The 27,500-nt window shown below is 42.3% G+C and overlaps 1 protein-coding gene and 1 pseudogene across 1 annotated transcript in view; one reads left to right on the forward strand and one right to left on the reverse strand.

The window, feature by feature from the left end:
• Nucleotides 1–27,500, forward strand: part of LOC135108146 (rap guanine nucleotide exchange factor 6-like) — a 137,486-nt gene that overhangs the window by 23,461 nt on the left and 86,525 nt on the right. Inside the window, exon 2 of the mRNA XM_064018871.1 lies at nucleotides 17,027–17,154. Coding sequence (XP_063874941.1) covers nucleotides 17,027–17,154 — 128 coding nt within the window. The remainder of the gene's footprint in view (nucleotides 1–17,026; nucleotides 17,155–27,500) is intronic.
• On the reverse strand, nucleotides 9,890–10,008 carry LOC135108224 (5S ribosomal RNA; annotated as a pseudogene).

The raw sequence follows: 27,500 nt of genomic DNA on the forward strand, positions 1-27,500 counted from the left end.
GCTGCTCCTGTTTCTCCCCGTTCTGTTTCTCTTTTATTTGTTATTCTGTTTCCCCTCCCTCTCTTTCTCCACTCTTTATTCTTTCCTCTTTTCTTCCTCTTTCGCTCTTTGTGCTTCCTTGATTTTTGTTTCTTCCTCATCCTCCTCTCTCTCTTATTTAATTTCATCCATTTTCCTTCTTTTCCCACCAAATGTTTCCTTATTCCATCTTTATCTCTATTCTTGCTTTATCACCGTTTTTTTGTTCCTTTTTCATTTTGTTTTTATCTTCCTCTTCTACGTTCATTCCTTCGCTTCTTTACCTCTCCCCTTCTTCCTTCATTTCTACTGCTTCCTTCCTTCTCACTGTGCTTCTTCCCTCTCCTTCCCTCTCTCCCTCCCTCCCTCGTTTGCTTATGTCTCCCTTACTTTCCTCTCCCATTATGTCTCCATTTTGTCCCTCTCTTCCTCTCTCTCTGAACTTCTCTCCCGCTTCCTCTCCATCTAAACATCTCCCTTTCTGGTCTCCCTCTCATCTCTCCCTCTCCTTTTCTCCTACACAGCCTTCTCTTCCTCCTCTCTTCCCTTCTCCCTCTCCGCCCTCACTGCTTTGCCCTTTTCATCTCCCTCCTCTCCCTCGCCTCTTCCTCGCCTCTCCCTCTCCCTCTCACACCCTCAGGCGATCGACGCGTAAAGGGACGGACGCAGGAAACGGCCGGAATCAGAACACACACACACACACACACACACACACACACACACACACACACACACACACACACACACACACACACACACACACACACACACACACACACAGAGAGAGAGAGAGAGAGAGAGAGAGAGAGAGGTGACCAGGTAGTGATTGTGGTGGTGTTACCTAAGAAAAGCGGGGAGTGATGAGGTCACCAGGCCGGGCGTTACAACCTGAAGGGGTTAGAGGTCACGGAGACAGGAGATGATGTGGGATGCTGCGGAGATGACCTTGAGGCCTTGACCTCTGCTGCTGCTTGTCCTCCTCCTCCTCCTCGTCCTCCTCCACCTTCGGAACTATCGTGCAAGAATCACAAAATCTACTGCAGTTTGATTATCCTCCTCCTCCTCCTCCTCCTCCTCCTCCTCCTCCTCCTCCTCCTCCTCCTCCTCCTGGATTCTCACGCAGCGCCTTGATGGAAGAGAGAGACAGAGCGGTGGTTAGGTTAGGGGGACGCGGGGCGGGAGGGGAGTGGTCACCACCAGGGGTCACAAGAGTGCGTGATTGGTACCTTCTCCTGAGAGTCTTGCCGGCCACTTCCTTCTGCAGCGCCTCCGTCAGGCCCATGTCTTGCTGGCTGGAAGAGTGACTAGAATAGTTTTTTTTTTTTTACTATATTAATCAGTTTATTTATTTATTTATTTATTTTTGACGGTCATTTCCCTCTGCTGCGCCTTCGTCATTGTCTGGGTCTTCCTGCCTGCTAGAGAAAGAGAAAGGAGAATATTGTGTTGTTTTTTGTTAGGTATTTATTTATGTGTGTGTCGTAACTCAGGAATACCAAGAAGGAAGAATACGGAACAAGATTGTGCAACATAGAACCACGATGTATCTGTTTGTCTCTCCCTCTCTCTCTTTCTCTCTCTTTCTTTCTTTCTTTATTTATTTATTTATATACTGTAGCTGTCTTTTTATTGATCTTTTTTTAGGGTTTGGTGGTATTGTGGGTGTTATGACAGGAAGGGTAGGTAAGGTTTGCTATGGTTTAGTTAAGTTAGGTTTACTTAGGTTTGGTTTCGGTTCGGTTCGGTTTGGTATAATTAGGTTAAGTCAGATTAGTTTATATTTTAAGATTACTACTACTACTACTACTACTACTACTACTACTACTACTACTACTACTACTACTACTACTACTACTACTACTACTACTACTACTACTGCTGCTGCTGCTGCTGCTGCTGCTGCTGCTGCTGCTACTGTCAGAGTTTTGATGTTTGTTTCTCTCTCTCTCTCTCTCTCTCTCTCTCTCTCTCTCTCTCTCTCTCTCTCTCTCTCTCTCTCTCTCTCTCTCTCTCTCTCTCTCTCTCTCTCTCTCTCTCTCTGTGTGTGTGTGTGTGTGTGTGTGTGTGTGTGTGTGTGTGTGTGTGTGTGTGTGTGTGTGTGTCGCAACTGTACGGAGAATCTGTGTCACCGATTGAAATTAAAGGAGAAGACTTAACACATTACTGCCGCCCCACACACACACACACACACACACACACACACACACACACACACACACACACACACACACACACACACACACACACACACACACACACACACACACACACACACACACACTGCCCCTCCCCCCCTAAAATAAATCACATCCCACACACAAACCTTTGCCCTTTACATGTTTTCCTCCATATGATTCACTGATTCTCTCCCTCCCTTTGTGGTGAAGGAGGGAGGGAAGGAGGGAAAAGATGGAGGGAAAAGACGGAGGGAAAGGAGGAAGAAATCGGTAGGGACTGGTGAAGGAACACAATTGAACACAAGTGAAAAACAAACGGTAGCAGACCTGTTTGTCTTAACTAGAGAGAGAGAGAGAAGGAGGGAGGGAAGGAAGCAGGAAAAAGAAGGAAAACTGTATAGAAGGGTGAGGAAACACAAAAGAACACAAGTGAAGAACAAGCAGTAGCAGACTTGATGAGGGAAGGAGTGAAGGAAGGAGATAAAAAGAGAAGGAAGAACGGTAGAGGAGAATGAGGAAACACAAACGAACATAAATGAAAAACAAAAAATACCTGACCTCTTGGCCGTAACTTAATGAGCAATCTCCGAAAAATGAGGAAGAAGACTGATGAAAAGAACAGAAGAAAGGAAAGAAGGATAAAGAAAGGGAAGAGGTGCAGGAGGATGACGAGAGAAGAGTGATAGGGAGAGTTATGGAGAGAGGAAGTGAAGGAGGAGGGAGGAGGGAGGGAGAGGGGAGAGGAGAGTACACTGGATGCAAGAAGTGAGGGAAGATGGAGAGAATGAGAGAGGAGAGGAGTACTGTAAAGAAAGTAAGAGAGAGAGAGAGAGAGAGAGAGAGAGAGAGAGAGAGAGAGAGAGAGAGAGAGAGAGAGAGAGAGAGAGAGAGAGAGAGAGAGAGAGAGAGAGAGTAGTGAAAATTTATTAACATAGAAAGTGAAGGAATAAGAGAGAAAAAAAAAAACAATAGGGAAGATGAAATAAAGTAGGTGAAAAATGAAAAGAAAGATGAAGAAAGAAGGACAATATAATGAAGAACGAATAAAAGAAAAGAGAACCCAACGAAGGAGTGAAGAACAAAACAATAAAGAAAAGATGCATAAAAAAAAGAAAAACAGATTATAGCGAACGAGGGAAGTAAGGAAAGAAGAAAAGACTGACTGAATGAGAGAAGCGATTGAAAAGACAGACGAACATAACAACATAACCAAACCACAGGACGCAAGCTCTCCAGCACAGCCTTGGGAACACCTGTCGTGGGGCACCTGAGGGCGGGCGGGGGCGCGGGGTCACGGGCAGGGAAGGGAAGGGAAGTGTCATGGTCGCCCACTGCTGCATTTTGCCTTCCTTCCCCGTGGCTGGAGGCGTGGCTGGGTGGCGTCCCGTAGGTGTTGAGTGCTGGGTAGTGCTGTTTGTTGCCTCTTGTAAGTTTGAATTATCGTCGTTAGAAGCTTCATTGTTATTTTCATCCATTACGAGCCAAATATTAGTATTTATTATTTAAGCTTTGTGACTTGTGGTCATTTTTGTTGTTGTTGTTGTTGTGTGTGTGTGTGTGTGTGTGTGTGTGTGTGTGTGTGTGTGTGTGTGTGTGTGTGTGTGTGTGTGTGTGTGTGTGTGCACTACTACTACTACTACTACTACTACTACTAATACTAATACTAATACTACTACTACTACCACCACCACCACTACTATTACTACTACGACTACTGCTACTACTACTACTACTACTACTACTACTACTACTACTACTACTACTACTACTACTACTACTACTACTACTACTACTGAGAGTTTTCGTAGTGTTTCTCTCTCTCTCTCTCTCTCTCTCTCTCTCTCTCTCTCTCTCTCTCTCTCTCTCTCTCTCTCTCTCTCTCTCTCTCTCTCTCTCTCTCTCTCTCTCTCTCTCTCTCTCTCTCTGCATTCACATCTATTTTTTATCTTCTCAATCAATATCAACTCCTCTGATCCATTTCTTCTCCAAGCCTGGTCGCTTCTTGCAGCTTCCCTTATTTCTTATGTTCTTATGTTCTTTGCGCTGCTCCCGTCAGGTGTCGCCACAGCAGATCAACCTTCAAAGTACTCGGTCCTCTGTGCCTTCCTCGTTCACACCTATTACAAACACATCTTCCTTCACTGCATCCATAAACCTTCTCTCAGGTCTTCCTCTCTTTCTCCTGCCAGGTAGATCCACATCCTGCATCCTCCTCCCCACACTCCTCGTCTCTTTTCACCACACCACCTCAGTCTCGCCTCTTTAGCTTTGTCACCCAGTAGTACATGCATTGTGCCTCTGGTGTATTTGTTCCTGATCCACTGACAGTCTTATAAAACCCACGAGTGATCGACTTTGGGCAGACCAAGAGGTGCGAGGTTGAGGGGAGATGCTGAACACGGTGGAAGTGAGTTTGTGTCGCTAAGCTTTTGACCATTATTACAGGTAGCGTAGATCTCAGGTATCAATTATTACATTACGTGGTGAAGATTGTGAGGTCCCGAGGAGAGAGAGAGAGAGAGAGAGAGAGAGAGAGAGAGAGAGAGAGAGAGAGAGAGAGAGAGAGAGAGAGAGAGAATTTATTGCATCGCCTTTCCGCCAACTTGTAAAAGCGTTATAGCAAGTTTGATTCGGTTCCTGCCTCACTCATGTAGTGCTCTGTGTTTCTCGTCTTCGTGGACCAGGCAGTCTTTGTCACGGCGCTAAAACTCTGTTAGTCATCAATCAATCATGTGGTCTCAATGTCACGGCGCTAAAACAGAGCCAGTCATCAGTCAGTCAGTCAATCAAGCCTCCCCTGCGCGGTGCCTGTCCCCGTCATGGCTGCAACACTGCCAATCAAGATCAAAAGCCGTGCAGAGTTTAAAGAAAAAATTTCCAGCAGTTTCCAGGAACAAAATCCCCCTTTGGGTCTCGGGGAGAAAATATCTTAAGAGCTTCCAAGAATAGCGAAATCCCCAACAGTCTTAGAGGGGAAAAATTCACGAGAGATGCCTGGAATAGCAGAATATTTCCAGCTGCCAACGACAGCCATGAAACACCAAACAGTTTTCCAGAACAACAAAATTCTCGGCAGTTTTCCCTCTCACTACAATTCCCAATAGCATGAAATTTCTGACACCCCGCCCCCCCCCCCAAAAAAAAAATTGCCAACAGAATTCAGCAAAATATTCCACAGCTTTAAAGAAGAAAAATTTTCACTATCCAAAAAGAAAAAAAAATCTAATCAGTTTTCACGAATAGTAAAAAACTCGGCACCATTTAACAAATTATTCAACAGTTTTCAAGCCTCAGAATCGTCATTGGTGCTCCAGAACGACAAAAGCTTGGACACTTGTCACAAACAACACGATCACCACTAGTCTTGAATAGCAGAACAGTCTCATCCAGCAGCGGTCAGCAAACTCTTCAGGAAATAAGAGCAAAAGCGTCGACAGTCCTTCGCAAGATACCTACACTCCCTGCTATGAAAGTTTGTACAGTTCAGTCCAGTCAAGACCAATCCAGTCCAGTCCTTCAGTTTTATTCAGTCCGCTAAAGACCAGTCTGTCCAGTCACTTTGAGCCATATTCATTCCTGTCCTGTCCATTGCAGTTCAGTCCATTCAATTCACTTTCGTTCATTGCAAGTGCAGTACAGTTTAGTTCAGTCCTGTTAAGTCCAGTCCAGTCTTGTTCTTTTCAGTCCTATGTTGTCCAGTAGAGTCCCACTTAATACATAGTGCAGTCTGATCCACCTAAGCTCAGTCCAGTCCACTTGAGTCCCACACCGTCCAGTCCAGTTAATTTCAGTTCAGTATTGTATTGTGTACATCTCTCGTCTCAGTCATTTGTCTTCTGTGTGACTTTGCTCTTAATCTCCTGTTTGTTTTTTGTTTGTTTGTTTGTTTTTCCTAAATTAGTTGTATTATGTCTTCTTTTGAGTTACATCTGTTTATTGACTATTTTTTTTTTTTTCATTTGTTTATTTATTCATTCATTCATTTATTTTCATTCCATCACCACGGAAATTTCCTCTTTAAATTATTCTCCGTATGACGAATTTCCCTAACCTTATTTTTTTGATGGAGTGAAATTATGTTTGGGGAAATCTCTCTCTCTCTCTCTCTCTCTCTCTCTCTCTCTCTCTCTCTCTCTCTCTCTCTCTCTCTCTCTCTCTCTCTCTCTCTCTCTCTCTCTCTCTCTCAAATCTGATGCGTAACTTCTTGAGATCTTCAAAGAAATCAGGATGCGAAATGAGTTTTTACGGCGAGATTAGGTAGCGCGAGAGAGAGAGAGAGAGAGAGAGAGAGAGAGAGAGAGAGAGAGAGAGAGAGAGAGAGAGAGAGAGAGAGAGAGAGAGAGAGATTAATGAAGGAACTGGAAAAAATATCTCTCCTTTCTTCTTCTTTCTCTTCATTTGCTTCATATTTTTCTCCTCCTCCTCCTCCTCGTCCTCCTCCTCCTCCTCCTCGTCCTCCTCCTCCTCCTCCTCCTCCTCCTCCTCCTCCTCCTCCTCCTCCTCCTCCTCCTCCTCCTCCTCTCGAGTGAGTCTCTCCATGTTCATAATAATTAAAACAACTCTCTCTCTCTCTCTCTCTCTCTCTCTCTCTCTCTCTCTCTCTCTCTCTCTCTCTCTCTCTCTCTCTCTCCCCGTTCCTCTTTTTCTCTTCTTTCTATGTCTTTTCCTTTCTTTTTTTCCTTTGTTTCCTCTCTTTCTGTTCTCTCCCTTTCTTATTTCTTTTTTACTGCTTCTGTTTTCTCTCTCCTTCCGTCTTTCCCTCTCTCTCTCTCTCTTCTCTCTCTTCTGTACCTTCCTCCTTCCCGCCTTAACTAGACTAATTTAGAAGGAAGAAATCTCTCTCTCTCTCTCTCTCTCTCTCTCTCTCTCTCTCTCTCTCTCTCTCTCTCTCTCTCTCTCTCTCTCTCTCTCTCTCTCTCTCTCTCTCTCTCTCTCTCTCTCTCTCTCTTGTTTATGTTAGGGCACAACCGGAAGTGTGGAGTACAGTGTGTCCTCAGTGTGTGTGTGTGTGTGTGTGTGTGTGTTTTCTCGGTGGAGTTAGTGTGATGGATGTGGTTATAGTAGTAGTAGTAGTAGTAGTAGTAGTAGTAGTCAGTAGTGGTGGTGGTGGTGGTGGTAGTAGTAGTAGTAGTTGTAGTTGTTGTTGTTGTTGTTGAACTCCAAATTATGCATATTGTACACTATGCTCTCTCTCTCTCTCTCTCTCTCTCTCTCTCTCTCTCTCTCTCTCTCTCTCTCTCTCTCTCTCTCTCTCTCTCTCTCTCTCTCTCTCTCTCTCTCTCTCTCTTCCCGCTAGAATTATTGCTTTCGTGGGAATGTATTGTTACGTCAAGAGAGAGAGAGAGAGAGAGAGAGAGAGAGAGAGAGAGAGAGAGAGAGAGAGAGAGAGAGAGAGAGAGAGAGAGAGAGAGAGAGAGATGCAATCGGCCAGAATCCCTCGCTTTATTTTGTTGACTCGTGTTGCAGTAAGATATGAGAGAGAGAGAGAGAGAGAGAGAGAGAGAGAGAGAGAGAGAGAGAGAGAGAGAGAGAGAGAGAGAGAGAGAGAGAGAGGGAGAATAAAATTGCAATCCTTATCTTTTTTTTCTTCTCTTCCTTTTTCTCTCCATGTCCTTTCTTTCCTTCCTTCCTTTTTCTCTATCCCTCCTTTTACCCATACTCCCTTCTTTCTTCCCTTCGTTCTTCCTTCTCATCTTTCTTACGTCTCCCATTCCCTCGAAGTTTTTCCCTCCACCTCTCTCCCTTCTCTCCATATTTACCAGATTCTCTCCCTCCCACCATTACATTCCCTCCTTTCCTCCCAAATCCTTCTCTTTGCATATTTCCTCCATTCCTTCCTTCATCCCTCCACTCCTCTAATTTTTTTCCCTTTTTCTCTTCTTCTCTCATTTCACTTTATCACAAACAGGAAGTTATATTTGCACTTCATTTGTGTTCTCTTGCGCTCCCTGTCACCTGCCGCACGCACCTGGCCACTTCTCACGGCACCTAATTAAGAGAGCGCCCTCCGGAACTCACCTGGCGAAGGGGGAGGGGGCAAGGAGAGGAAAGGTGTAGTCTCATTATTTCCTTGTGTCGCCTCCTGCTCCTCCTCCTCCTCCTCCTCCTCCTCCTCCTCCTCCTCCTCCTCCTCCTCCTCCTCCTCCTCCTCCTCCTCCTCCTCCTCCTCCTCCTCCTCCTTTAATGAAAAATATTTTCTGGTGTTCGTGTTGTTTATTTATTTATTATTTTATAATAATATTGAGGTGTAATTATCTATCATCAAAGGTTTTAGTGATAGGGGACTGAGAGAGAGAGAGAGAGAGAGAGAGAGAGAGAGAGAGAGAGAGAGAGAGAGAGAGAGAGAGAGAGAGAGAGAGAGAGTTTACAGAAAGAATCACCAATAATATAACGCTCTTCCTCCTCCTCCTCCTCCTCCTCCTCCTCCTCCTCCTCCTCCTCCTCCTCCTCCTCCTCCTCCTCCTCCTCCTCCTCCTTAACCACCCTCAAACAACCCTCGTGTAGCCTGCCGGAGGAGGAAGAAAAGGAAGAAGAGAAGATGCCGAAGGAGGAGTAGGAAGTTGGAGGAAGAGAAAGAAGATTAAGAAAGGAAGAAGCTAGATGATGATGATGATGATGATGAGGAGGAGGAGGAGGAGGAGGAGGAGGAGGAGGAGGAGAAGGAGGAGGAGGAGGAAAAGGGAAAAACAGAAGATGCCGAAAGAGAAGAGGGCTGAAGAAGGAGGAAAGAAGAGGAAGAAGATAAAATTACGAAGAAGGAAGAGGAGTAGGATGAAGAGGAGGAGGAGAAGGAGGAAAACTGGAGAAGGAGGAAGAAGGGAAAACGCCGAAGGAGGAGGAGGAGGAGGAGGGGGAAGAAAAAAAAAGGAAGATTCTGGAGGAGGAGGAGGAGGAGGAGGAGGAGGAGGAGGAAAACGCTGAAGAGGAAGACAAAAGAGAATAAGCTGGAGAAGAAGGAGAGAGAGAAGAGAAAGAAGGAAATATACCGAAGGAGGAGAAGGCTGAAGGTGGAACAACAACAACAACAACAACAGTAAGAAGAAGAAGAAGAGGAAGAGGAAGAACAAGAATAAGGAGAAACGAACAAATTAATATGATTTGAGATGATGAAGGTGGAAAAGAGGCAGTTGACATGATTGAAGGGAAGGCAGGATGGAGATGAACGAATTGATAGTGGCGGAGGTGAGGTGGAGATGACGGGGAGATGAGTGGAGGAGGTGGTGAATGGGGGTTTTGTCTTATTGTGGATTGGTGGGTTGTGGTGAGGATGTCTCGTGGTAGTGGTGGTGGTGGTGGTGGTGGTGTGTAGGCGCTGGAGGAAGAAGAGGAGAGGAGGAGGATAAGGGCGATGAGAAGGAGTTGAAGGAGTAGAAAGGAGGAAAAGGAAGAGGACAGGAGAAGAAAGAACCAAGGGAAAAATAAGAAAAGAAGAGGAAGAAGGTGAATGAGGAAGAGGAAGAAGAAGAAGAAGAAGAAGAAGAAGAAGAAAAAGAAGAAGAAGAAGGAACACATAGAAACAAGAAGCAACAGTATATATCTTTATTTTTAAGGGGTATTGAAGAGCAGGAGGAAGATAAAGAGGAGGAGCAGAAAGAAGAAGAAGAAGAAGAAGAAGAAGAAAAAGATAAAAAAATAAGGGAAGCTGCAAGAAGCCATCAAGCCTACACGTGGCGGTTCCTGTAAAAGAGTTACAATGCCAATAACATCCGGAGTTCCCAGGCGGTCACCCATCCAAGTACTAACCGGACCCAACGTTGCTTAACTTCGCTGATCGGATGAGAAGCGGTGAATTCAACGTGGTGTGGTCGTTCAAGAAGAAGAAGAAGAAGAAGGTTAAAAAAAAATAAATAAATAACAGTACAGAGAAATGTTCGTAATACTTGATTTCTTTCGTAAAAAGAAACTAGTGAAGGGCGATACAAACTGCACAAAAACAACTATAATGATAAGATATATAATCAACGATAAAAAAAAAAACAGGAAGGGAGAGGCAGTGAAGAGGGTGAGAGAAGCAGTAAACATGGCAGTAACAGACGATAGCAAGCGATTCAACACTGCGACGCTGAGTGAGAGAGAGAGAGAGAGAGAGAGAGAGAGAGAGAGAGAGAGAGAGAGAGAGAGAGAGAGAGAGAGCGTCATTCAGGCAAAAATTACACGGAACAGCCAAAATAACGAATCATTACAATAAACTCGATACATTGATAAACATCAGAACGATAACGAGGGTCAGGTCATCGAGTTAACCTTTCCTTTCTGTTCACAAGCGTTAGGTCATAATAATCCTTAAAGACTTTGTTTATGGAGAACTTATTCCTAAACATTTCGTCTTTCTACTTCCTTCACTCAACAGGCTGTAATGAAGGTAGTTTTCTTCTGGTTTTCAAAGTTGTTTTCGTGATTTTGCAATAGTTTGAGAATAATGGTGCATCATCAGTTGGGAAAACATTTATAACAGGACGAGTAATCATCTTTGTGGTTTTAGAGAGAGAGAGAGAGAGTTGGGGGGGATAAGAACGGAAGATTAAAGAGAGGCGAAAGATGGAAGAAGGAAAAAGGGAAAGACAAAAAGGAGGAAATAAAAACAGGACTAATAATCCCTGTGAGTTTATAAAGGAGTCCTGATGTCAAAATAAAGCGTTAAAGAATGCGACCTTAAGTGCTACAGTTATTTATATAAACTTCCTAACATTTTGTCGTCTTATCTCTTCCATTTAACAGGCTGTAGTGGAAGTTATTTAGGGGTTTTAAAAGGGTGTTTTCATGACAGTAGCTTTAGTTTAACATTCAACAGGCTGTAGTGGAAGGTATCTGGATGTATTCAAGGGTGTTTTCATGACAGTAGCCTTAGTTTAACGTTTAACAAGCTGTAATGGAAGTTATTTCTTGAAGTGTAGCCATAGTTTGACAATTGTTCTGAAGCTTCAATAGAAAAACACTCAAAGGAACACGACTTATCATTTGTGGCCTCAGACAGTATCCCAGATGAGAGAACAAAGTGTCTTAATACAAGAATGTTCTACTTAAACTTCATCTGAGAATCATCTTGGCGTTGGTCCCTTCATGTGTCGCCACGGTGGATCAGCCTTCCCCAACACACCCCCTCCTCTGCGCCTCCTTCAGTCACACCCATTACAAGCTTGTCTTCTTTTACTCCACCCATAAACCTTCTCCTGGGTTACGTTATATTGCTCTCCTGCCGGGTACATCCATCTCCAGCATCCACCTCCCCTCACACTCCTCGTCTCTCCTGACACGCCCACGCTACCTCACTCTCGCCTCTCCAGCTTTGTTCCTCTGATACACTCGTTCCTGTGAGAATAATAAGAGTGATTCAGTAAGACGTGGGCTGGTAAGGGTGTTGATGGTGATGACAGTGAGTGGAGTGTTGGTCAGGAAGGAAGGCTGAGAGTGGTGGAATGTTCCTTGTGTTCCTTGTGTTCTTGTGTTCTTGTGTTCTCTTCAGCTGCACGAACTATGATGACAGCTGAGACCATTGTGTGTGTGTGTGTGTGTGTGTGTGTGTGTGTGTGTGTGTGTGTGTGTGTGTGTGTGTGTGTGTGTGTTTAAAGGGAGACACTGACAGCGGCGGCAGATCAGAGAGAGAGAGAGAGAGAGAGAGAGAGAGAGAGAGAGAGAGAGAGAGAGAGAGAGAGAGAGAGAGAGAGAGAGAGAGAGAGAGAGAGATGCAAGACTTAAATTACCTGCCGAAAGTATATTGATCATGAGGGAGGGAGAGAGACATGCATGACTTCAGAGAGAGAGAGAGAGAGAGAGAGAGAGAGAGAGAGAGAGAGAGAGAGAGAGAGAGAGAGAGAGAGAGAGAGAGAGAAATTAAAGACCAGAAGGGAGAGATGGAAGAAAGGAAAGAGGAAAGACAGAAAGGAGGAAATAAGGAGTAGGAGGAGGAGAAGCAAAGGAGAAGAAGGAGAGAAGAAGAAGGAAGGGAAGGAGGAGGAAAGCATAAATTTAAGCAGAAGGAACGAGTAATGATGGAGGGAAAAGGTAATGACAAAGGAGGGAAAGAGAGGAGGAGGAAACGGAGGGAAATAAGGAGGAGGAGAAAGAAGAAATGGAGGAGGAGGAGGAGGAGGAGGGAGAAAGAGGAGAGTAAAATGAGAGCAACGCATGATGTGAGACGGGAAAGCAGAATGTAAGTAAGAAAGGAGGAAAGGAAGGAGATAAAAAGGAGGAGGAGGAGGAAGAGGAAGAGGAGGAAATAAATTCAGATGTAATGAAGGAGGAGGAGGAGGAGGAGGAGGAGGAAAGAACAATGTATAAGATCATTATTTTGAGGGGGACGGAACATAGAGAGAGAGAGAGAGAGAGAGAGAGAGAGAGAGAGAGAGAGAGAGAGAGAGAGAGAGAGAGAGAGAGAGAGAAAGGTAGAAGGTTAGCAGAGCGGAAGTGGGAGAGAGGAAGGTGTGAAAGCAAGTTTAAAAGATTAATGAGAGAGAGAGAGAGAGAGAGAGAGAGAGAGAGAGAGAGAGAGAGAGAGAGAGAGAGAGAGAGAGAGAGAGTTAACAATGCGGAAGTGAGTGAGAGTGAGGCGTAAACATATGATTAAAAAATGAAGATAATAATGCAGAGAGAGAGAGAGAGAGAGAGAGAGAGAGAGAGAGAGAGAGAGAGAGAGAGAGAGAGAGAGAGAGAGAGAGAGAGAGAGAAAAAAATAAATAAATAAAACAATTAAAATAAGCGAAAAAAAACATTTAATTAAACAAAAAAGATATTATTTTACCAACAAAATCAACCCAAAAAATCTAAAACACACTCTGTCTTTTAAATTAGAATGGCCTAGAACAAGAAGGGGGTCTGGTGGTGGTACTGAGGTGACACAAGGGACATGAAACAGCGAAACATCTATAACATTAATCTGTACATGAATAACAGTGTGCAGGGTTATCAAGACACATACTCTAGCTACCCTTTCTGAACCAAATGGTGTTCTAGCTAAAGGTACCGAATTTTATAGTTGAACATTAAGAACAATAAAAAAAGTAAACTTCAGTATATAAACAAATAAAGATAACAGGATAAACATTATTCACAAGGGCAGTAGTCAGGACAGGGCGAGAAATAACGGAGTCAAGCTTGGTAAAGATAGATTTAGAAAGTGATAGAAAACTGGTTCTCAAATGTGGCAGATGAATGGAATAGACTCTGTAATCAGGTTGTTAGTCAGTTCGTAGGCTTTCAGGAAATGATTAAATTAGTTTAGCAATACACACGTAGTTAGATGACTAGAATAATAGAGATTTTTAGATGAGAGAAAAAAGTTGACAATGGTGGATGACTGGAATAGACTCAGTAATCACAATGTTAGACATTCAGTAGGAAAGTTTAGAAAAGGAAGAAATTATTGAAGGAATATAGAGTTAGATGGCAGGAATATACTCAGCAATCAGGTTGTTGATGCTGAGTCAATAGGAAGCTTTAGACGATGAGAGAAATAGTTTATAAATAGACTTAAATGACTGGAATAGACTCGGTAATCAGTAGAAAATTTTCACCTTATCTGACACATCCCTCCTTAACTACTAACCACTCTGACACATCCTTCCTTGTTCCACAGCCACCTCCAAACATTGCACTGCCTAGAAATTGCAAAATCTATACTTGTTTATACCTTCCTTTTTTGCAGATGCTTATGAAGATTCCTTGCATTGCTCTTAGTGTTGTGAATTGTTGCATATGAAAGGGTTAAACGATCATGTGACTCTATATAGGAAAGATAGATGGATATAGGTAGGTGTTTTATAAAAGGAGGGCCACGTGCTGGTCTAATGGCTCCCTGCAGCTTTTCTTTCCTTGTGCTCTTGTGTTCTTTACTTCAGCTCACCTGTGTGTTGTGGTGAGTGCACGTGTGTTGCTCAGGTGTAGGGCAGGTAAAGGTAGCCAATTAACAAACCACTAGAGCAGGCAAAAGGGAAAATTTCTCTCTCTCTCTCTCTCTCTCTCTCTCTCTCTCTCTCTCTCTCTCTCTCTCTCTCTCTCTCTCTCTCTCTCTCTCTCTCTCTCTCTCTCTCTCTCATTTAGTCACGTAATTTAAGAGCAACTGATTTTCTTATCCTTCCTCCTCCTCCTCCTCCTCCTCCTCCTCCTCCTCCTCCTCCTCCTCCTCCTCCTCCTCCTCCTCCTCCTCCTCTACCCTTTTCAATTACTCCCTCCTCCCTGTCCATTTTATTCTTCTCTCCTTACCTCCACCTCCTCTTCCACTAGTCCTCCACCACACCACCACCACCACCACCACCACCACCACCACAATGGACCAATAATTATAACGAATGTTTTAAAAACCGGAAAACTTTTTTTTTTCTTTCGGTCTTGCATTAACGAGGTGACTTTTGGGGCGCAACAGAGACAAAAGGAGCTAGTGGAGGTTTGTCTGCGGTAATGACGAGCCGTTATGGGCGCTGTGTTGCTCCTTGGGGCGTGGGAAGGGCGCTGCAGGGAAGAGACGGCCTGGTTGCAGGGATGGGAAGGAGGAGGAGGAGGAGGAAGGGATGGGAGGGAAGGTGGGAGGGTAGAAATAGGAGAGAGGGAAGGGTTTAGGAAGGAAGTGAAGAAGGGAGGGATGGAGGGGCGCGGCAAGGAAGGGGCGGGCTGGTTGGAGGGATGGGTAAGAGGGAAGGGATTGTAGGAAGGGAGAGAGGGATGGTACTGAGAGATGGGCGAGAGGGAAGGGTTTACGAAGAAAGTGAAGGGAGAAAGGAGGGAAGGGGAGAGCCGGTGGGATGGATGGGAGGGATAGAGAGGGCTATAGAAGGGAGGAAGTGATGGTAAGGAGGAATGGACTCGAGGGAGGAAGTGAGAAAGGAGAAATGGGTGGAGGAAGGGGACATAAAGAGAGACTAGGAGAGATGGGGATTGGGAAAGGGAGAAACTGAGGAATGGAGGAGTAAAGAGAGGAAGAGCAAGAGGTGATTTTACTCGTATTTATGTATTTATTTATTTATTTATTTATTTATTTATTTATTTTATTATTATTTTTTTTTTTTTTTGTGTTTAGTAAAGAAAATGTAAATCTGTCGTGGAAGTCTTTATTTATGTGTGTGTGTATTTCTCTCTCTCTCTCTCTCTCTCTCTCTCTCTCTCTCTCTCTCTCTCTCTCTCTCTCTCTCTCTCTCTCTCTCTCTCTCTCTCTCTCTCTCTCTCTCTCTCTCTCTCTCTCTCTCTCTCTCTCTCAAGACACAGTATCTCTCTGAGTTATATAAATGTTTTTTCTTCCTTATATGAGAAAAATATATATATATATATAAAAAAATGGAGCAAATATTCTACAGCCAGGAAGTTGAAAAATGAACACTTGATTTTTCCTTCCTTCCTTCTTTCCTTCCTTCCTTCCTCTCTCCCTCCCTCCCTCCCTCCCTCCCTCCCTCCCTCCCTCCCTCCCTCCCTTTTATTTCAACATTACACATTTAAGGAAATAAACTGCCAGTAAGGCCACAAAAAGGAGCTGCTTTCTTGAGTTATCAATCATAATTTCTTCCCTTTCTTCCTCTCTTCCTTCCCTCCATTCATCCTTCTTCCCTCATTCCTCCTTCCTCCTTCCCTCGATTTTCTGTTCTCCCCTCTTCCTTCCTTCAGTCTGCTATTTTTCTCTTTTCCTTCTCTCAGTCCTCCCTTTCTTTTCCTCCCATCTCTCCTTCTTCCTCCCTATCCTTCGTCCCTCAATTCTCCATCTAATCTTCCTCCTTCATCCCTCTGTCCCTCCTTCCCTCCGTTTCCATCCCTCAGTGTTCCTTCCTTTCCTCCTTTCCCTTCGTCTCTCCACCCTTCCATCCTATCCACCTTCCTTCCCTTCGTCCCTCAATCCATCCCACCCACACCTACTCTTTTTGCTGTTGTTTTCTGCTTTTCTAACACTATATTATCCTCTTATCTCACTGAGGGTACTGTGGCTTGTTTACGTGGCTGACGAGGTGATGGTTGGGTGGTGGGAGGGCGAGGGAATGGTGTGGGGGAAGGAATGGGTAGGTGGGGTGTGTGGTGGTGGTGGTGGTGGGTGATGGGGATGTGAGGGGCAGTTTGGATTAAAGGATGGAGGGAGATGGTGAGATAAGGAAGATGAAGGAGTCTGGTGTGTGTGTGGGTGTGTGGGTTAGCTCTCTCTCTCTCTCTCTCTCTCTCTCTCTCTCTCTCTCTCTCTCTCTCTCTCTCTCTCTCTCTCTCTCTCTCTCTCTCTCTCTCTCTCTCTCTGAATAGCAAGGTAATTAGGTCCATGAATAGTTTGACTACATCTACTACTACTACTACTACTACTACTACTACTACTACTACTATTATGCCAGTCATTTAACAAAATACAGTGTAGTGAATGCCTGGAGTTGCTTAGAATCACAGCCATGTCTTGCAACACTTTAATATAACTGAAGATCTTTATTGAATATACATGCAAATCTTGTATTGGTACGTGTATTAGGGAGTCAGTGCAACGTCCAGTGTTCACCGCCTCACCACGTGCCTACAGGAGTGGACAGGGGAAGAAGTCTGGCTGTGAAGATCATTGATGAATAGTAGAAAGAGTGTAGGTGACCGGACAGAACCCTGAGGAACACCACTGTTAAACTATCAAACGCTAGCACTTTCACCACCGCAATCCCTAATCAGTGCACTATCACACGCACCACCACTCACCACCAGATCATTGCAGTTCAACACTCACCACACACCACCACAATCCCAGATCAAGGCAGCACCACACTCACCACCACACACTACCGAAAACTCAAATCAATTCAGCACCACACACCACCACACATCACCACAGTCTTAAACCCATGCAATATACAGTACCACCATTTCACCACACCCTCTTCTCCCCCTTTCAGGAGTTGGACCTCATCTACGGGTGTCTTCGCGGCATGGAGGCGCTGTGCTGGCTGCGGGAGCCTGCCCTGCGTGCCCTGTGCCGCACTGTGAGGTACCAGGTGCACTACTCAAACGACATCCTCTACTGGTGAGTGTGGCTTCTGGTGTTTGTCTTGTGTTGACGAGTACCTGGTGACTGAGTGACTGGTGTGGGTTTACCTGGTGACTGAGTGGCTTGAGGTTACCTGGTGACCGAGTGACTGGTGTGGGTATACCTGCTGACTGAGTGACTGGTGTGGGTATACCTGGTGACTGAGTGACTGGTGTGGGTATACCTGGTGACTGAGTGACTGGTGTGGGTTTACCTGGTGACTGAGTGACTGGTGTGGGTTTACCTGGTGACTGAGTGACTGGTGTGGGTTTACCTGGTGACTGAGTGACTGGTGTGGGTTTACCTGGTGACTGAGTGACTGGTGTGGGTTTACCTGGTGACTGCTTGGTTTGAGTCTACTGCACCTGGAGTTTACCTTGTGTTTACGGGTACCTGGTGACGGAGTGTTTGGTCTGAGTTTACCTGGTGACTAATTGGTTTGGGTATTATCTTGTTTTTACCTGATGACTGAATGCTTGCAGCTTACCCAGAGAGAGAGAGAGAGAGAGAGAGAGAGAGAGAGAGAGAGAGAGAGAGAGAGAGAGAGAGAGAGAGAGAGAGAGAGAGAGAGAGAGAGAGAGAGAGAGAGCATTAACAATAGAATGATATTTATATGGATAAGAGAGTCGTGTTAATCCACCACCACCACCACCACCACAGTGTCAAATGGAGCAATACATGAAGGTTCTTATCATCGGGAACCATCTCTCTCATCACGCCCCGGCCCCCTGCCCCCTCTCACCTGTTCCCCCTCACCTTTTAAAGCGGCTCACCTCACAACACTTTTCCCTCTCTCTAATTAACACCTGTGGGATTGATGAGATTTTTTATTAAACATTGGAAAGGAAAGGTAAACAGGTGAATTTTAAATGCTAGAAATTTAGTTTAGTTTGTCTCTACACACACGGAGAAGAGAAACACACAAAAAGTTTACAGATAATGAAAATGTATTATCTTCCCACTAGTAAGGTTTGATAGCATAACTACCACTGCTGTCTCAACACACACGAAAGAAGAGAACATGTTTGTAATTTGCTGATGGTAGAAAATTATTATCTTTCTACTAGCAAGAAAAAACTGCATAACTAGTACTGTTCTCTGTGTCCTTCTACTCTGTCAGCCTTTCTACTAGCAAGGTTCAATAATATAACTAGTACTGCTCTTGTCATTTAGCCAGTATCTTCACAATATCACCCTGCTAACTGGTAAACTCTGGAACTCTGTGTCTGTCTTTCTACACAGTCTTTTTATTCCTAAGGTTCGGTAATAAAACTAGTACTGTTCTTATCATTTAGCCAGTACCTTCACTTTCTCATCCCGCTAACTGGTGTACTCTGGAACCCTCCGTCTGTTTATCTCTTGCTTCCTCCTTCCCTTCCCACGACCTGAGCTGTATCAAAGAAGTAACGAGACACCTTTGGAACTGAAGTGCTTACCATCTTTTGACGTTTTCATGGGGTGAATTCCACAGTCTCTTGGTGAGTTACCCAAACAAAATGCTCCTCCTGTTTGTTCGGGAGCTTACCAACATGGGGGAGAGGTTTGGTTGGATAAACTGCAGAATTGGCCCGACTGCCTTACTAGTTTTAATTGATGGTGTGCCCCCAAACGAAAAGTAGCGGCCAGAGTTGAGTGTGGAACCGGATTGGGGCTAAAGTGGTTTTGTTGGTTAGCTGGCAAACGAAAACGGATGATTGTGGAACGTTTTCTTTGACTGTTTGCAAGTGGGAAGTTGAGCAAATTTTTATGTTTTTATTTCTCTCTCTCTCTCTCTCTCTCTCTCTCTCTCTCTCTCTCTCTCTCTCTCTCTCTCTCTCTCTCTCTCTCTCTCTCTCTCTCTCTCTCTCTCTCTCTCTCTCTCTCTCTCTCTCTCTCTCTCTCTCTCTCTCTCTCAAAGTGAAAATTTGAACGAGATTTTTTTATATTTTACTTTTTTTTTTCTTTTGGAAGTTGGAATTTCAGGAAGGGTTTTTTTTTTCATTGTCCAGTTCCTGTGATACGTACAAAAGGGAAACAAAAAGGCAACAAAAACTACAGAATATCATTAGTTCCACAGTGGACGATGACTAAAACATCAAAGATACAACAAACCAAGGCCCCTTTTTTATTTTTTTTCCCAAACTTTTCACAAAAAACTACACTAACTCACAAAAAAACTCCCAGAAACCTTACATTTAGCACCACTTCACCTTAAACATCAAAGAAATAAAAAATAAAACAAACCAAGGCCTCATTTTTATTTTTTCCCAAACTTTTCACAAAAACTACGCCAACATATCTCACAAAGCTCCCAGAAACCCCAAATTTACCACCAGTTCCACCAAACCTCAAGAAACAATAGCGCACCTCTTCTCTACTTACCATTATTACCATTTCATTTTTCCTTACTATTTTCTCGTAAACAAAGCCAGTCTACGCATATTAACACTCATACACCCCAAAAAACTCCCCAGATTTTAGCACCATTACATTCAAACCTCAAGGGGACAAAGAGTATTCCCACTTCCACTTTGAGCCAGTTATTTATTCACCTGTCTGTCAGTTTCCGTGGGGGAGGCACCGGGTAAACTCTTCGTCCCTCTTCCGGCTGCCTGCATGACCTTTGCCGGGGGAAGGTCAAGGTTCAGGGGTGTGTGTGCGTAACTCAGGTAATGTCAGGGTGTACAGCGTGACCCATGAGCAGTAATTAGTGCTGACAGGTGCTGGATGTGTGTATGTGTGTTTGTTTGGGGGGTTGGGGGGAAGGGTTCGTGTGTGTGTGTGTGTGTGTGTGTGTGTGTGTGTGTGTTTGTGTTTGTGTGTGTGTTTGTGTTTGTGTGTTTGTCTTTGTCTCAGTTCTGGTGTTTCTACGTTTCTCTCTTCCTGTGTTCTCTCTTCCTTCCTTCCTTTTTTTGTTTGTTTGTTTGTTTGTTTGTTTGTTTGTTTCTGATTTTTCTTTTATCTGTTCTTGTTTTTTCTTTCTTATTTGTGTGTCTGTTTCTGTTTTTTGTCTATTTTTCTTTTATTTTTGTCTATGTCTGTGTGTTCGTGTGTTTGTCTCTCTTTCTGTGTTCCTGTTTCTATTTTCTACTTTCTTTTTTTCTTTTTGTGTTTCTGTTCCTGTCTCTGTCCTTATCTCTCTCTCTCTCTCTCTCTCTCTCTCTCTCTCTCTCTCTCTCTCTCTCTCTCTCTCTCTCTCTCTCTCTCTCTCTCTCTCTCTCTCTCTCTCTCTCTCTCTCTCTCTCTCTCTCTCTCTCATCCCAAACAGTTCCCCTCTCATCTCCAGCACTTCCCCCTCCCAGCCAAACTACATCATTTTAACCTCATCATTATCCATCACCAACATAATGCGTGTTACATAATGATTCCCTGTGCTAATTAGAGTGTCATGGATATGTAGCTCCACGTAATGCCAGGTAATTGATAGGTAAAGGCAAGGTATACAAGGTGTGTTAGTCATTTAATTTTACTGTCATCGTTTTGTTACATTGTCATGCTTTGGTGTTGCAAGAGATTGGTAATTGTTGAAAAAAAGGATGGAAAGAAAGAAAGAAAAAAAAAAAGGTTAGAAATGAAAAGAAGAATAAGTTAGTAAGTAAAATGTTTTTTGATTATGTTGAGTGTAATGGTTGCTGTGAATTCAAGTGTTTTGTTTGTTTGTTTGTTTGTTTTTTCAGTCGTAAACAAAAGAAAAAAATAAAGAAACTGTAATTGTTTGGAAATTTATGGCACGTGCTTGAAAAAAAGAGCAAATAAAGAAGAAAACTAGAAATGAAAAAGAAATAAAAAAAATTAAGTTTGGTGTGCGTATGATAGTAAAAAAAAATTACAAGATCTTGAAGCACCAACAAAAATAAATAAATAAATAAACGAATAAGTAAAACAAACAAATAGGGACAAGATAAAGAAAGAAAGAAAAAAAGTTGTGTAATTTTTAAAGTAACAAAATAATAAGATACAGAAACTTAAAAAATAAATAAATAAACAAATTAACAAACAAATAAATACAAAGAATGAAAGAAAAGGAAGGAAATATATACACAGGCACCCTACATTGCTTTCAGTGTGTATGTTTCTTTGTATACTTATGAAAAAACTAACTGAAAACAGGAGATCATCACGCAGAGGGAGACGCTTCAGAATATACAAGTATGCCCTTTAAATAATTTAGCGCGTTTTCTGCCGTGGCGTGTGACGAGAGTTTTCTGTGAGAGTTGTAGGGTAGACATGCCTCTCTCTCTCTCTCTCTCTCTCTCTCTCTCTCTCTCTCTCTCTCTCTCTCTCTCTCTCTCTCTCTCTCTCTCTCTCTCTCTCTCTCTCTCTCTCTCTCTCTCTCTCTCTCTCTCCCCGGTAGTAGTAGTAGTAGTAGTAGTGGTGGTGGTGGTGATGGTGGTGGTGGTGGTGGTGGTGGTAGCAATAACAGAAACAGATATAACAAAAATATTAGTAATGTCGATGATAACAAGAACAACAACAACAATAATAATAATAATAATAATAATAATAATAATAATAATAATAATAATAATAATAATAATAATAATAAATGTTGGTGTTTACCTTGGCCGCCTTCACGCGCACAGGTAGAGAGAGAGAGAGAGAGAGAGAGAGAGAGAGAGAGAGAGAGAGAGAGAGAGAGAGAGAGAGAGAGAGAGAGAGAGAGAGAGAGAGAGAGATTGCATTATATGAATGATCCTAAACAAAGAAAAATTCAAGATAATAAATGCTAATATAGAATAATAATCTTATAAATTGACGGTGACAAGAAAGAAGAACAAGAACAAGAAGAACAAGAACAAGAAGAAGAAGAGGAGGAGGAGGAGGAAGAAAAGAAGAAATAAGATAAACTATAGAGTACATGTAGATTATCCTCCTCCTCCTCCTCCTCCTTTATGTCCTCTTTGTCCTACCTGTCCTCGTCGTCTCTACTTTCCTTCTCCTCCTCCTCCTCCTTGTGGGCGTGGTGGGCGGGCCGCCTTCCGTTAGGCTGAGGCGCCACAGTGAAGGCTAGACTAGGGGCAGCAGGTGACTGGCTCAAGGCTGTGTGTGTGTGTGTGTGTGTGTGTGTGTGTGTGTGTGTGTGTGTGTGTGTGTGTGTGTGTGTGTGTGTGTCTTTGTTATGTGTGTATTTTTAATTTAATCTTGTATATATTTTCATTCTTCTTTCTTTTTTTTTTGTCCTCTTCCTATTGTGGAGAGAGAGAGAGAGAGAGAGAGAGAGAGAGAGAGAGAGAGAGAGAGAGAGAGAGAGAGAGAGAGAGAGAGAGAGAGGATTATAAACATGGACACCTAGTGTAGTTTATTTTCTTTGTACTTTTATTTGACTTACATTTCTACTTCCTATTTTGTAAAGGACACACACACACACACACACACACACACACACACACACACACACACACACACACACACACACACACACACACACACACACACACACACACACACACACACACACACACACACACGATTCACAAACATTGTGGAAAAAGGGGAAAAAATAGGAAAATTATTCTCTCTCTCTCTCTCTCTCTCTCTCTCTCTCTCTCTCTCTCTCTCTCTCTCTCTCTCTCTCTCTCTCTCTCTCTCTCTTTCTTTCTCTCTGCGCGCTAGGAGGAGGAAGAAAAAGGAGTAGGAAAAGAAAGAAGGAAAAGAAGAATGAATATATACATACAAGATTAAAATAGGAGGAGAGGAAGGAAGGTAAGTAGGAAAAATAATGAGAGAGAGAGAGAGAGAGAGAGAGAGAGAGAGAGAGAGAGAGAGAGAGAGAGAGAGAGAGAAATAAAAACAATACATATTCAATACGATCCTTAAAATTTTCTTACAAATAAACGTTCTCTTTTTTTCCCTTTATTTTTATTTTTATTTATTTATTTATTTTTTTTTTATCAAGGAAACGTTTTGGCTGCATTGAACGTTCGCTTCCTTTCAGTGACCGACTCGCGTGACGTTTTTCCAATGGCGCTTCATTCACTCCTTTGTTCACTGTGAAGAGTATCAGGGAAAGAATGTGGGGACCGCGGGGCTGAAGGAGGGTTTTGAAAGCACGAGGTGGAGGGGAAGGAGGATAAGGAATACAAAGGAATACAAAGGAAAACCAAACAGCAACAGATCTTTAGTTCCTTGCAAGGCTGTTTGGTAACTACTTCTTACTAGCTACGGGACTGAGACACTGGACAGCACAATAGGACAGGAAGAGAAGGAGGAGGAGGAGGAAGAGGAGGAGAAGAGGAGGAGAAGGAGAGCGTAGATTGTATTTTATAGTGTTATTGTAGGAATGGGGGGAAAAACGATAAGTAAATAAGGGAGGAGGAGAAAAAGAGGAGTAGTAGTAGTAGTAGTAGTAGTAGTAGTAGTAGTAGTAGTAGTAGTAGTAGTAGTAGTAGTAGTAGTAGGAGGAGGAGGAGGAGTGTGGTAAGGTAGAGAACTAAAAAGATTAATATTTGGAAGTTGAAAAATTATTATTATCGTTGCTGTGAATTCAGTGTAGAGAGTAAAGCACCTGAATGTATCTCAGTCTGAAAAATATAATCGAATGAATGCGAAAGAAAAAAGAAAAAAATAATGAACACGAAATAACCTTGAAAGAATATAAAGAATAAGAAATGCATGATATATATATATATATATATATATATATATATATATATATATATATATATATATATATATATATATATATATATATAAGATAAGCTTAAAAATTATAAAACTGCGTCAGAATATACAAAATAATCTTAATAAGGAGGAAAAATCTATATGCAACAGCAGGAAAGAAGAAAAATAACACACAAACTTAAAAATTGTAATGTATTTGGGAAACTATACATATTTACTGTCTCCTTCGGCAGCGTACCCCAGCAGGAGGAGGAGGAGGCAAGATTGAGAACTTCCCTATGTTTAAGAAATCCTCTCTTTAAACGTGTGACATACTTAAACTAACTTATCTAAACCATTTTCAACTTTACTTAACCTTACCTTACATTACCTAACCTAACATAACCTAACGTAATCTAACGTAACCTAAGCTAACCTTACCTAACCTAACTTAACCTAACCTAACCTAACCTAACCTAACCTAACCTAACGTAAGCTAACCTAAACTAACCTAACCTAACCTAACCTTATCTAACCTAACCTTACCTAACCTAACCTTAACTAACCTAACCTAACCTAGCCTAACCTAGCCTAACCTTAACCTAACCTAACCTTACCTAACCTAACCTTACCTAACCTAACCTAAACCTAACCTTACCTAACCTAACCTAACCTAACCTAACCTAACCTAACCTAAACTTCCCTAACTTAACCTAACCTAACCTAACCTAACCTTACCTAACCTAACCTTACCTACCCTAACCTAACCTTACCTAACCTAACCTAACCTAACCTTACCTAACCTAACCTAACCCTACCTAACCTTACCTTACCTAACCTTACCTAACCTAACCTAACCTAACGTAACCTAATCTAACCTAACCTTACCTAACCTAACCTAATCTAACATAACCTAACCTAACCTAACGTAACCTAACCTAACCTTACTTAACATAACCTTACGTAACCTAACCTAACGTAAGCTAACCCAACCTAATCTAACCTAACCTAACCTAGCCTAGCCTAACCTTACCTAACATAACCTAACCTAACCTAACCTAACATAACCTAACCTAACCTAACCTAACCTAACCTAACGTAACCTAACCTAACTTAATCGTGGGGAGTCTTAACTTGCCTCGTTTCTCTGTGCATTTTATAGAGTTGTGTATGGAGATAAGAGAAAATGGTGGTTTTGAAAGGGAGACTATGAAAAAATAAAGTGCCTGTCTTGGTGGTAGTGATGGTGCTTGTTATGGAGATTGGGGTAGATGTGATGGTGATAGTGGTGATAGTGATGTGATGGTGCTTGTTATGGTGATGGGAAGAGTAGATGCGATGGTGGTGATGGTGATAGTGGTGATGATGGTAATGGTGGTGGTGACAACAATTATAGGATGGTGTTGTGATGGTTACGGTGACGATTATAATAGTGATGATAGTGATAGTAGTAGTTGTAGTAGTAGTAGTAGTAGTAGTAGTAGTAGTAGTAGTAGTAGTAGTAGTAGCAGCAGTATTAGTAGGCAAAGTTGAGAGAGAGAGAGAGAGAGAGAGAGAGAGAGAGAGAGAGAGAGAGAGAGAGAGAGAGAGAGAGAGAGAGATCGTGTGTGTGTGTGTGTGCGTAAGTAAGTAATTAAGTGAAAATCGCAACACTAGCAGGTAATTTGGCGTCAAGGTTTTAATATACTTTTTTTTCACGTTCATTTTACTTTTTTTTCCAGCGAGGGGAAAAAATGTGGCAATGGGAGGCTTTTTTTTTCCCCCTTTTATTAATATTCTCTCTTAATTAGTGTGCGTGGTGAGTCTGGTATTGTGTGTGTGTGTGTGTGTGTGTGTGTGTGTGTGTTACGATGGTGGGTGGAATACAGGAGGCGTGGACGTGTGGATGGATGTGGACAAATGGGTGACATCCACCTTTATTACCCTACCTACAAAAAAGAAAAAAAGAAAATATATATGAGTTACGGTTTCTTTTCATTAATTAAAAAAAAAAAAAAAGATGAAGGGAGGAAATTTTAATGTTAATAAATTATTCTTTTTTTTCCGGTTATGTAAGATGATTTTTTGAAGGGGTTTTTTTAAAGTAATAATTCGTACATTTTTCTATTTATGTATTTTCTTTTTTTTTTTTTTAGTCATGGAAGGAAAAAAATGAGCGTTACGGAATAAATGAAAGTAATATATATATATATATATATATATATATATATATATATATATATATATATATATATATATATATATATATATATATATATATATATATATTTTTTTTTTTTTTTTTTTCATTTTTAGTGATGTGTGGAAAATCTTAAGACTGATTACCTATTAATTGCTTCTCCTCCTCCTCCTCCTCCTCCTCCTCCTCCTCCTCCTCCTCCTCCTCCTCCTCCTCCTCCTCCTCCTCCTCCTCCTCCTCCTCCTCCTCCTCCTCCTCCTCCTCCTCCTCCTCCTCCTCCTTAGTGCCCAATACACCAATAAGGAGGCTCTACTCTGAATAGTAGGAATTGCACTAAATTAGAAAGTAAAGTTAGCATTAGTGGTGGTAATAGTAGTAGTGGTGGTGGTGGTGGTGGTGGTGGTAATGGTAGTAGTAGTAACAACAGTGGTTAAAAAGTATGTAAGTTTGTTTTTTATTGAGTAATTTTAAAATGGGTCCATAAATTTAACACATTTTCACATTTTTTTTTATACTGATTGTAAGAAAAATATGATTAAACTTGAGCCCGAGAATTTAAGCTTTCTTTCTAGGTAAATTATAAAGTAAAAAAAAATATAAATAGAATAAATAAATGAATAAACAAATAAATAAAATCTATTATCAACAGACATTTAAAAGATGACCATGGAAATTTCAGGCGTTCAGCTTACCTTAATCTTCTGAATATACAAAAAAATAAAAAAAATAATAATAATAATAATAAATAAATAAATAAATACCTTATTTCTCTTCTTTCATTTTTCTATTTCTCTCTATATACTCGTATTCTTAACTCACTAAAGAAACCTAAAACTGGTGGCCTGGCGACTTCATTATTCCGTCCCTCTCTTTTTAAAATCGCCAGCACAATTAGACGAGAACTCACGCGCAACTCCGGCCGAAAGTTGAAGGTTTTGCTGTGAGGCTGCCGTGAAATTTGGCTCGAAATTGGGCTTGGAATTGGGCGCGAAATTGGGCTCTTAATTGGGCGCGAAATTGGGCTGGAATGGGCAGAAGGTGGCCACGGGGAGCATTGGTGGAATAGTTTCGTTATGTTTGGTGTTATGTTTGGTATGAACATGTAGTGATACCTCTATGAGACAGAGACAGACAGACAGAGAGAGAGAGAGAGAGAGAGAGAGAGAGAGAGAGAGAGAGAGAGAGAGAGAGAGAGAGAGAGAGAGAGATGTCATTCTTTCATATCTTCATTCTCTCTCTCTCTTATTTGATAAAGTCAGACACAACCAGTCATGCCTAATGCTTCCTGCTTCCTGTCTCATTACCAGGGGGAGAGAGAGAGAGAGAGAGAGAGAGAGAGAGAGAGAGAGAGAGAGAGAGAGAGAGAGAGAGAGGCCATCGTCTGAAAAAAAAATATTATGTGATTTTAATACTTATTCTTGTCTTTATGAAACTGTTTTGTTGTTGCTATTAGTAGTAGTAGTAGTAGTAGTAGTAGTAGTAGTAGTAGTAGTAGTAGTAGTAGTAGTAGTGGTGATAGTGGTAGCGGTGGTGACGGTGGTGTTGGTGATAGCAGTGATGATGGTAGTGGTGGTGATGGCAGTGG

The sequence above is a fragment of the Scylla paramamosain genome, chromosome 16 (assembly GCF_035594125.1).
Source record: "Scylla paramamosain isolate STU-SP2022 chromosome 16, ASM3559412v1, whole genome shotgun sequence".
NCBI lineage: Eukaryota > Metazoa > Arthropoda > Malacostraca > Decapoda > Portunidae > Scylla > Scylla paramamosain.